The sequence below is a fragment of the Ixodes scapularis genome, unplaced genomic scaffold (genome assembly GCF_016920785.2).
Source record: "Ixodes scapularis isolate PalLabHiFi unplaced genomic scaffold, ASM1692078v2 PGA_scaffold1__304_contigs__length_218370807, whole genome shotgun sequence".
Classification (NCBI taxonomy): Eukaryota; Metazoa; Arthropoda; class Arachnida; order Ixodida; family Ixodidae; genus Ixodes; species Ixodes scapularis.
Window position 1 is genome coordinate 14,777,881 of NW_024609846.1, and position 11,406 is coordinate 14,789,286.

Sequence of the window (11,406 nt, forward strand, 5' to 3'; positions counted from 1 at the left end):
TTGCAGGTGCGCTTGCAGCACAAATCTGGGTTGTGCTGATCCTCTACGCACAAGTTAGGAACTCCTGAGTGGCAAGAGTGGGAGTTTGGTCTGACAGCTCAAGGGACACCATTGTTCAGTATTGAATTTTTAATTATCTTCTTTTGAGCAAAGTTAAGCTTTGCTGCTTGCAATTCTTCTAAAAATAAATACCTGCAACCAAATTTACCACGTCACGACATTTTGCCTCTGCTCTTAGTGCTCCTGGTGAGCCTCGGATAAGAGCTTGCTGGTGTGCAAACATCATGCTTGTTTGAAACCACTCACTAATGTAGACTCGCTGACATCCAGCATTCCAATGAAACGCTGGATGTCCACAGGTCTTTCTTGAACAATGCAAGCGGGAAAGGAACCATTCAATCGTATCGTATTGGGGGACATTCTAGAGAGTTTTTTTTGTATGTTTTACAGATTTTTTTTTAAAAAAGCCGTAAAAGCTACATTTACGCGGTCTGTGTACGTGAGTTATAAGGCCAGGGCGGCATAGTATAAAAGGCTAATTTGTAATGATCAGTCAGCTTATTACAGATATGTGCCAGTCTTCTTTCAGAAAACTAGATTGGAGGTTCATCCTAGCATAGTTTTATCCCGCGAATCTGAATATCCCGTTCGTTTTCCACAAAGATATAACTACACGTGAGAAAACACAAAAAAACATCCTACCAATAGTGACATCGTAAGAAGACCTTTCGGCTGCCAAGCGTGTCGCTTAAGGGCCGCGAGTCCAATCTCAAGTTTTCTAGGTATATTCTCCCGCATTGGCACCAGTCGTGACACATTTTTCTGCCCTTTTAAAAAATAGCACGTGCGTGCATAGCTTTGATAGGTGCTGAAGATTGTGGAGACTGAAGAAAAGACAGCCGCTTCACTGGTGTCTACGCCCGTTCTACCCCGCGCTCGTCCTGAGCGCGAGCTAGTTCGGTCTGCCTCACGAGGCATCTTTATTCTTCTTCTTTTCGATCCCCACATCATCCCCCTCTTGGCAGGGGGGGGGGGGGGCAGGGAGTTTCCTAATCAGTTGGTTACATTTCGTCGTCGCTGAGTCTGATGTTCGCCAGTTCTGGTGGTAAGGGTAGTGTTCGGCGCAGGCGTTCGGGGCAGGCACGGCCAACAATAAGGAGGGCGGCCTCGATGTCGGCAGGTGTAAGGGCCCGTGATTCAGCTCGCACCAGCGCCCGCTGGCGGTCTTCTCGGTCGTGGTGAAGTGCTCCTTGATGATGTTGTTCGCATGAAATGAGTGGGACGCGGCAAAGTTCACAGATGTCGGCATATTCTTCCTCGTCGTAGGCGGCGGGTAGATCTGCAGCACAGCGCTCCGTCAGTGTCCGTCGCCGGAAGGGATGGGGAACGTCTTCTGGTGCAGTCCCTTGTGGCACTTGAGGTTGGTGTTCCCAGGCCATCCGGGACGCGAATGTGACCATTCGACCGGCCTCCATCACGCACCAGGTGGCAGCCTCGGCAGTGCGTGGCGGTTGCTGACGGCGGTTATGTCGCCTGGCGCGGCGCGAGTGGCCCCGTGGGTTGAATTGGGGGCGTAGGGGGGATCGGGAGCGGCTCCGAGAGCGTCGGAAGGAATGGGTGTTGCTGCGTCGAGGTGGCATGCCTGGATAGAAAATAACCATGAGCAACAATCTTTCGTGTGGCAAAAATTGACGGGGGACTGTGTTTCTTAGGACATCCCTAAAGGGTGACATGTCTAGAAACAAACGGCTTCAGATCACAAATGTTAACGGGTCCAGTTAACGACCCGTCTTCGACATGTCGTAACCTATACACCAAATGTGATACCCGTGAAACAACTTCCAAGGGACCTTCCCAACGAGGAGCTAGTGATGCCGCGAATCCCTTTGCTGCATTACTAAGCGGGTGCACGCGCCGGAGAACGCGGTCGCCTATTGAAAATTCTAGGGATCTCCTGCCTTGGTCATATTGGTTCCTCTGATCGAGCTGCGCTAACTCAATATTTTGTCGAGCCACTCGCACAGCGTCGGTGATTTTATCACGAAGTTGTTCAGCGAATCTCGCGTACGAGGTGTTTGGTCTTCGATTATCGTCGGAAAAGCTGTTCTCGAGGGGAAATCGCAGCTCGCGTCCGAAGTTTATTTGGGAAGGTGTGAACCCTGTCGTACGGTTCTCCGTAGTTCGAGTGGCGAAAGCCATTTCCGGGATGTAATTGTCCCAGTCTTTATGTCTCTCGGTGTATACCACTAGCATTGCTTTGAGGTTCCGGTTGACCCTCTCAGCTATGTTGGCTTGAGGGTGGTAAGGAGTGGTGCACTTGTGCTGGATGCCCAGTGTTGCGCAACAGTCCTCAAAAACCTTACTTGTGAAGTAGGATGCGTTGTCGGAAATTAATTGGGAACAGAACCCGAAGCGGGTGAAGGTGTCCCTCAATTTGTCCCAAATGGTCCTGGAACTCAGTTGGCGGAGAGGGTGAAGCTCCACCCACTTTGAGAAGTGGTCGGTGACTACCAGGAGATACCTGTTTCCTTTGGGGCTGCGTGGAAAGGGGCCCATTATGTCACATGAAACAATCTCCCATGGATAACGACTTTCCACTGACTGCATCAAACCAGGGGGTTTACCTCCCCTGGGTTTGGCTTGTTGGCAACGTAGGCAACTGCGTGTGTAGCGGAGAACATCCTGGCGCATCCTCGGCCAAGTGGCAACGCGACACAGTTTCTGGTAGGTTTTCTGACCGTCACTGTGGCCCGCTAGCGCACTGTCATGAAAATACCGGAGGAAAGTTTGCCTTAATGTACGGGGTACGACCACACGAAAAGGGGACGTTGTGGGGTCGGCTTCGTCTTCCTGCGGTATGTAGCGAAGGAGGAGTCCATCCTCGCTGTGTACATATGCGTCTACCGACCCATACGTCCTGTTTCCATCGGTTTGATGGGGCTGAGTCGAGCACCGAGATACCTTTTGGCACATGTCGTCTTTTTGCTGGGCTTCTCGTAGCTCGTCCCGGCTCACAGAAAGACCCCAGGAGACTTCAGCGTCAGCAACAGCGACGAGTTCCGCTGTGTCATCCGCTTTTCGGGGGGGTAGGGGTGCTCGTGACAGGGCATCTGCTGCGACATTGAACCTTCCCGGTTTGTATTCAATGGAAAAATCATATTTCTGTAAAGCCAGAGCCCAGCGGGCAAGGCGTCCAGCGGGGTGTTTAAGGTTTTTCAGCCATGTTAATGCTTGATGGTCAGTCTGGATGGTGAAGGTCGCTCCATCTAGGTACATGTCAAACTTTCGCAAAGCGAATATTATAGCTAGACATTCTTTTTCGGTTACCGTATAGTTACATTCGGCCGCGGTGAGAGTATGACTCGCGAATGCAACGGGCCGCAACGCTGCGTTATGTTCTTGGAGTAATACTGCACCTATACCGTAATCACTGGCATCCGTATGGAGGACGAATGGAGCATTGAGATTAGGAAGTCTCAGAGACGCAGTATCCGCAATAGCATTTGCTAACGCTTTAAACGCTTGTTCCTGAGCGGAAGTCCAGGTCCATGGAACTTCCCGGCGTAATAGCTGGTGAAGGGGCCGGGCCAAATCAGCGCAGTTGGCAATAAACTCGCGGTAGAATCCCACCATGCCAAGGTACCGTTGTAAACTTTTTTTGTCTCGTGGCTGGGGAAATTCTATAATTGCTCTGAGCTTCTCTGCTTGCGGCTGGAGCTATCCTTGGTCGACCACGAAGCCAAGAAGCTCCACTTTGGGTGATGCAAGTTGCACTTTTGAAGGGTTAATCGTGAGACCAGCTTCACTCATGCGCTTCAGGACGACCTGTAAATGGTGAAGGTGGTCCTCGATAGTACTAGAAAACACTACTACGTCGTCCATGTAGGCCATTGCATAGTTAAACTTTGCATCACCCAAGACTCTATCCATGAGCCTCTGGAAGCTCGCAGGGGAGTTAGATAGGCCGAAGGGGAGTCGGACAAATTCGAACAGACCCCTGGGGCAAACAAATGCTGTTTTAGGGACGTCATCTGTTGCTACGGGAATTTGCAAAAATCCCCTACTACAGTCGAGGGTTGTGAATATCCGTGCAGACCCCAGTGCATATAAAACAGACGAGACTGATGGAAAGGGGTATGCATCTCGCTTCGTGACCGCGTTCAGAGGACGGTAATCTACGCAGAGGCGTGCGGTGCCATCCTTCTTGGGTGCTAACACAACCGGAAAAGCCCATGGACTTTTCGAGGGACGGACGGCTCCGGTCCGAATCATCTCATTCAGTGCTCCGTCCAGGAGTGTGCGTTTGTGAACACTTAGGGGCCGCGCGTTAAATCGGATAGGCGGAGTGTCTCCAGCATCAATTCGGTGTTCGAGGATGTTAGTCCTCCCAGGTGTTTCTGTAAACATATGTGAGAAATTCTCCAAAAGCTTCGCTATACGTGAACGGTCCGAGTCGGTGCCAGAAAATGACTTCATTGCCACGTGCAGATACCCCGAGGAGGGGAATCTTTCACATATTGTACCCTCTAGAGGACGAGCTGCCGTAGGCATTGGTCTGACTGCAAACTTGAAAGTAGCGGACTGCGAGCCATATCGATATTCTTCTGCTGACAAATCTAGGACTATTTTTTCCCTGGAGATGAAATCTCGACCGAGAAGAATAGGGCAGGCGAGACCCGGCAGATATGTGAAATGTTGTCGACATTGTCGCCCATCAAAGCTCAGCTTCAGTCGAGCTCCTTCAGTGACGGAGATAAGTTGGTCAGATGCCGTACGGAGCTCTCTCTGAGAACGCCGCATTGAGATGTTCCGGTCTTTGCACAATTTTCTAACGAAGTCTCCAAAAAGTGAAATTGCAGCTCCGGTATCCAAGAGAGCTGCGATCTGTTGACCGGCAATGTTAACCACAATGTAGGGTTCTGTTATACCTCTACTTTCGTGACGCATAGCGTCAAGGGATGGTATAAAGTACGTGACTGGACGGAACCTATAAATTCGAAGTAGCTTGTCATAGACTTTCAGCCGACTCACCCATGATACCATGGTCGCTAGGATTCCCATGATCAATGAAATGCTGAGGATTGTCACGTCTCGTAGACCCGCCCAGGTCACCGTTCGGTAGTGGGCACGGGGTTCCGGTTGGACCGCACGGGCCATACACTTGTCTACGGGTTTTCCAGAAGGCCGCGCTGGTGTGGTCGCATCAGCCATTTTTCTGGCATGTGGGTGGACGACGGGCGGCCACGCCGCTGCCACTTCCTGCGAGCAGCCGTTGTCGTCACGTCTGTTCTCCGGAGTTGTCTCGTCGGGGACCAGGACGCCACCGAGAACCGCTCCGTGGGAAACCTCGGGGAAAGCACCGGCGCTGGTACTACCGGAGGCATCTCCGCGAGCGCCGCCGAGAGCGTCACCGCATAATCCGTGAGCGGGAGCGTCATCGGGCGCTCGAGCGGGCGCCACGCCGGGACCTGGGGCATCTCCGCGAGCGCCTGCGAGAGCGTCGCCGCGTAATCCGGGAGCGGGAGCGTCATCGGGCGCTCGAGCGGGCGCCACACCAGGTGCTGCAACATCGGGCTCATCACAGGAGGCCCCCGGCGGGGCTGCTCGTGAGGCTGGGCCGAGACTGCTGAAGAACCGAGACGGTGGGGTGACCGAGGGCCTGTAACAAGGAGAAGCCACCGACAGACAGGGCCCTGCTATCGGCGGCCTACCTCGTTTCCCGAATTGTCGTTTGAAACCCGCCGGGTGCAGTCCCGGCGAAAGTGGCCGAGACTTCCGCACCGGAAGCAGCGGAGAGTAGCTGAGGTGGCCCTTGGGTATCGCTCTCTGGATGGGGCTTGGTATTGGCGGCCATGCTCGCGGACTTGAGCACCATCGCCCAGTCCGTGGGTGTAAGGGTCCAGCGCTCGGGGTACCCTTCCGGGGAGAACTGGCCGTGGCCCATGCTCGTCCATGGATTGCCTGGTCGTGCCTGTCCAAGCGCAGGACAGTTCCAGGCAAGCCTCCGGCGGTGGAGGAGGCCGATATCTTAGTTCGGCCAGGATGTCCGCCTGGATCTGGTGGGCTGCTTGGGCCAACTCGTCCAAACTCCGGAACACCCGCCCACGCAGGTAGGGATGAAACTGCGGGTGGCTTTGCCGGATAGCCCGCGACACTTTGTCTGAGTCGGACGCACTAGGGTCAGCCCTGTCATAGAGAGTTTGGAGCGCCCGAACAAACTCGACTAGGGACTCGTCGCGGTGCTGAGTGCGCGCCCTAAGCTCATCGAGCATTCGCGCGCCGTAATCGGGAGGCAGAAATTCATTTTTGAACTGCTCCGAAAAGTCTTGTAGCGTCGAGAAGGGTGATTGTCTCCGACGCCATGTCGCGGCGCTTCCCGTGAGGGCGATCGGCAGTACGCGTGATAGAAGTTCAACCTCAGACATTTCAGACACCGCCTGGTATTCACGCAATTCGTCAAGAAAATCAGCAACCGATTTTCTATCTGCGTAGCCTGAATATTTCGGAATCTAGGCATGTAAACGCAATGTCCCCGTCCGAGGTGTTGGAACTAAGGGTGGTAGCGGACGGCGTTGTTCCTGCAGGAGCCGCGACATCTCCGCCAGGAACAATGCCATTTGTTCTGGCAATGGGCCCAACGCGGTGAGAGGTGCAAGCGGCACCGGTGGGGAAAGGCTCTCAGCGGGCAATGGAACCTCCAAGTCTGCTGTGGGTATATCAGAGCCCGGTCGCAAGTCCTCCGCTCCATCACCAGTCGCGGTAGCACGAGCTGTGTTCGCTGCATTGGGGCGGCTACGGGATCGCGTAAGCGGGGGCGAAGTTGACATTTTAACGGTCACTATAACAAGCTCGGCGGTGAAGTAATCCAATGTCTGTATAGGCGCAGCGACTGCGAAGGCCTGCTAAACGTACCTGACTGTACGGGAATCTGGGTTCGGGCCCCACGCTGTGGCGCCAATGTGGAGACTGAAGAAAAGACAGCCGCTTCACTGGTGTCTACGCCCGTTCTACCCCGCGCTCGTCCTGAGCGCGAGCTAGTTCGGTCTGCCTCACGAGGCATCTTTATTCTTCTTCTTTTCGATCCCCACAAGATGCATGAGCAAAGAGTTCGAAAGCCACTTTTGTGACGTCGCTCTCCAGGGAAGTGCTTTCACAGCGCTTTAAAAATGACTCTATGCAGCCTCGATTCATAAAATTACCAAATAATTTGCATATTTGAGATTCTGGAGGTCATATGAAGATTTAAAAGTGTTTTCTCAAATACAAAACCGCTTCAGCCTCTCTCTAAGTATGGTATGTTCCTGAAATTTTTAATCAGTGAAAATAGACCCATGGTTCCAATTAGAAACTTACTAAGCATCATCAAAACACACTAAATCAACTTTCTTTGTGAAGATATAAAACAAGAGCAGCATTTTATGGCGTTCTAAAAAAATGGTCAATTTGTACGCGTTTCCAGACTTTGGTTTCTTACCAGAGCGCATCTTTGCACCTGTGGTCCTGCTGCCCGGTGGCCGCAGTGCGAAGCCGCCCCCTCGCCTCCCTCGTAGGATGGAGGGAAGCAAGGCGCACGTGCGTTGCGTGTCTAAGGGGGAACAGGACCTTGGGCGCAGAGATGAGCTTTGATAAGAAACTGAAACCTAGAAACTCGTCCAAATAAAGCGTTCTTACAGAACGCGTAAAAGGCTACCCCTGCATTATATCCTTCTAAAAAGAGTTGATTTTGTGGTTTTCAATGACTCAGCAAGTTTCTAATTGAAACCATATTTTCATTTTCACTAATTAAAAAGTTAATTAACAAATTGTATTTAATTATCTGACTGATTGTTACGATTAGGTCCCTATACTACGTACGCCTGGCCGTATAACTCGCCTGCACAAACCGCATTAATTTAGCTTTCACGACCTTTCTAAACATATATGTAAAGCTTAAAACTAAATCGCCCTGTACAACAGTGAAAAGGCGAAACCAGCATGTTGGAGCCATATGGCTCCACCGTGCTGGTATCGCCTTTTCGCTGGTATAGGTTGTCCCATATTACGTTATGCATGTATGGTTCCACACGGTTCCGCCATATTCCAAAACGCTGGTATAGGATGTCCCATAATACGACACGCTTGTATGGTTCCGCCTACCTGTATCGTTCCGCTTTAATCCACTATACTGGATCCGCCTTTTTCGCTTGTATAGGATGTCCCATATTACGGTTACGCTTGTATGAGCCTTTTCCGTCATCTTTCCATCATCGAAATTTTCCAACAGGGTGGACACTGTTAAAACACTAACTTATTGATTATTAATATTTTTTTATTAGTATTGTTTTTGTTGTTATTGAAACATAGCCCTGAGTCTTTAGACTCAGGGCCATAGAAATTTCTATAGGTGGGTAAAGAAAGATGTATTGGTTCCCAGTCTTTAGACTCTAGATCATAGAACTTTATATAGGCGGGAAAAGAAAATTAATTGGTTCCCAGTCTTTAAACACACGCCCCTAAACTTTTCTATAGCTGGCTGTAGCTGTATTTATAAACTTCTAAGCAGACCATGCAAAGGTACAGGGGGTGATAGCCTGCCATTGAATTTTCTCATAGAACCATAGACCATTTTTGTATGGGATGTCTCGGACTGGTTTATTATGGGTTTTGCCTCTTTATGTGTGTGAGTTTTTGTGCATGTCGTCATATTTTCAAATGAATATTTTACAAAGGTTGACATGGGCATTTGATAGGTTCTAGCAGCATGTCATGAATATTTGTCAAACATTTTTAATATATTTTTATTTCATGTTGTCAGATATATACTCGAGACTAACTGGTTTTCTTACTGATTCACTTCCATCAATAAATATTTGAAAAAAATGCTAGTATTGACATTCCACCCTAGTTTCCAATTTCTGAGCATGGAGTGATTTGAACGAAAAGTAAATATGAACTCATATATGAAACTGCGTTTGCAAAAATAAAAATTGTATGCAAAATAGGCACTTTATTATCAGCTATTTGCATGAATTACAACTGACATTACAAAAAAAGTGGACTGCTAACAACTGTTGTTTTTCAAGCAGAAATCTTACCTGTACATTATGGACAGAGCCATATATAAGCTTTACAAAACCATTTCATATTATTTATTTAGCGCCCTCTTCTACACCCTTCTCACACTCTTCGCTAAATGTAGGGTGTAACACAAAACAACACCTCTTTCGGTAAAATTAGGAGGGTGTATTCCTAGATCTAGGGTGTTAAAAGGGTGTTGCCGAGGGTGTAAGTTGCTACAACACCCCTTTTACACCCTTAAAGGTGTAAAAACTTTTACTGTGTGCCTTCCACGCAGAAAGCCAGAGTTCGATTCCTGGCCGCGGGTACGCATTTTTGTTGACTCTGATATAATGTTCTGTTAAATCCGAGAACTGTGTTGCTGATTCGAGGTTAGAATGTTCTACACGCCGAACCTTCAATGCCGATTGTTACAGAAGCCCACCCGTGTACAAAAGGGGCTCCGCGTGGCCAGCCGGACTCAGTTTCGCTCCAGCTTTTGACTCTGCTGTCTCGCCCACTTCCACACTCGCGGCGCTTTGTTACTATTTTGTATTCCCTTTTGTTTTGGGGACAAGTTCGCCAGATTAAAAATTCAGTTTATTCAGTTATTACCGCCTCATACATTGCCATTCGTGACATCTTGGTGAAGGTGCGGGGTAACGCATGTCCTTGTAGCGTACCCTACGAGGGCCCGCAACGCAAGTCCGATTGAAAGCCCGTCGAGAAGACCGCTTTACGAGGAACGTGAAACTCGGGCCAGCCGCCGCATCCAGGGAAAGGCTGCTGAATTGGGTTTGCTGCCGGACAAGCCGAAGCCGAAGACTACGATGGCCAACCAGCCGCAGACCCCGACCGCTTCTGCCGTCGTTTACCTGCCCGTCGTACCCCGGACGGCGGCTCCGTTCCACGGCGAGCAATACGAAGACGTTGAGGACTGGATCGACCAATATGAACGCGTTGCCCGCCACATGGGCTGGACCGACGAGCAGCGCCTGCAAAACGTCTATTTTTCGCTTGAGGGGACCGCCAAGCACTGGTACGAGAACCATGAGTCCTCTTTGACGTCCTGGGACATTTTCAAGACCGATCTGAAAGCTACGTTCGTCAACCACTACGGCCGAGAGAGAGCCGAGGACCTACTGCGAACCAGAACCCTGGTCCCCAACGAGAGCGTCACCGGCTTCATAGAGGACGTTCTGCGCCTGAGCGCCCGCGCCGACCCTCGGGCTACAGAGGAGAAGAAGCTACGAATCCTCATGCGCGGGGTGAGAGACGACATCTTCGGAGGCCTCGTCCGCAACCCGCCGGCAACCGTCGACGCCTTCGACACCTAGGCGACAAACATCGAGCGCGCCCCCAAAGCGCACGCCTCCCACTACCAGCGGCATCCAAGTGTCACTGCAACGGCTCTGCTTAGCGGCGAAAACGCTTCTGGTACGGACATCCGCGAAATCATCCGGGAGGTCGTCCAGGAGAAAATCCGCCGGTTGCTACCAGCCGCAAGCCGTCCAGCGACACTCTCCACCACCAAGGCCGTGCGCGAGGAAGTACAGCGGGCGGTCCACCCTGAAGTTCCCATCAACATGGCGACACCGGAGGAACCGACGTTAAGCTACGCCGCAATGGTCCGAAGAACCATACCAGTCCTGCGTCCGTACATGGCGCTCCCCCGAAGTGTGCCTCCACAGCGCGCAGCATTCCCGACGCCAGGAAGATCGGGCGCACGTTCGCCCAGAACAAGTTGCGCCAAGAAAGAGCGACGTCTGGAGGACGGCCGACCGACGCCCGGTGTGTTTCCACTGCGGTGAAGTGAACCACATCTACCGACGATGCCCCTACCGCCAGCTGGGCCTACGAGGGTTGGCACCCAACGACCCTCGATCCCGTCTCGGAGAGCGACCTCGGGACATCGAGGACTACCTCCACCGCTCTTCATCTCCTGAGTCAAGTCCCCACCGAGGATGCCGTTCACCGTTCTCCCGACGCTCGCCATCGCCCTTCCGCCGGTCTCGACTAGACGGCCTGTCACCTATCACTTCCCGTCGGGAAAACTAGGCGCGGCAATGCCGGGAGGTGGTGTTGCCGAAAACGAACGATGCCGAGATCCTCCAAGATCGTCGGAGCACTCCCACTCTAACCCCGCAACACCCCAAAACGAATTTTCTGCAAGAGTATCGAATAACCTCAACGTTATAATCGACGGCCAGGACGCGACTGCACTCGTCGACACAGGAGCAGACTACTCCGTTTTCAGTGGGAGGCTCTCTCGCCGCCTTCGGAAAGTTACGACGTCATGGGACGCACCGCAGATACGAACCGCCAGCGGACATCTCATCACACCTGTTGGCAGGTGCACCGCTCGCATTC

General features: G+C 51.6%; 2 protein-coding genes across 2 annotated transcripts; both read right to left on the bottom strand.

Moving 5' to 3' along the window:
* Nucleotides 1-890: 890 nt before the first annotated feature.
* LOC120841160 lies at nt 891-5,928 on the bottom strand. The gene is made up of 3 exons (XM_040212015.2): nt 5,712-5,928; nt 5,032-5,626; nt 891-1,642 (listed from the first exon to the last, which is right to left on the bottom strand). The coding sequence occupies exons 1-3, from the start codon at nt 5,873-5,875 to the stop codon at nt 1,475-1,477; spliced, it is 927 nt and encodes a 308-aa protein (XP_040067949.2). The 5' UTR covers nt 5,876-5,928; the 3' UTR covers nt 891-1,474.
* Nucleotides 5,929-5,978: 50 nt separating this feature from the next.
* LOC115308691 lies at nt 5,979-6,784 on the bottom strand (the record flags this gene model as incomplete). The annotated part of the gene is made up of 2 exons (XM_040212029.2): nt 6,752-6,784; nt 5,979-6,509 (listed from the first exon to the last, which is right to left on the bottom strand). Coding segments are annotated over exons 1-2 (564 nt in total), but the record flags the coding sequence as incomplete, so codon positions are not given.
* Nucleotides 6,785-11,406: the final 4,622 nt, after the last annotated feature.

Excerpts from the sequence above, each read along its gene's own strand:
- LOC120841160 (XM_040212015.2), bottom strand. The coding sequence starts at position 5,875 with ATGGTGCTCAAGTCCGCGAGCATGGCCGCCAATACCAAGCCCCATCCA. Across the intron at positions 5,627-5,711 it reads ACGACAATTCGGGAAACGAG|CAGTCTCGGCCCAGCCTCAC; the intron begins GTAGGCCGCCGA and ends TCGGTTCTTCAG. Across the intron at positions 1,643-5,031 it reads TAGCGACCATGGTATCATGG|GCATGCCACCTCGACGCAGC; the intron begins GTGAGTCGGCTG and ends TTTTCTATCCAG.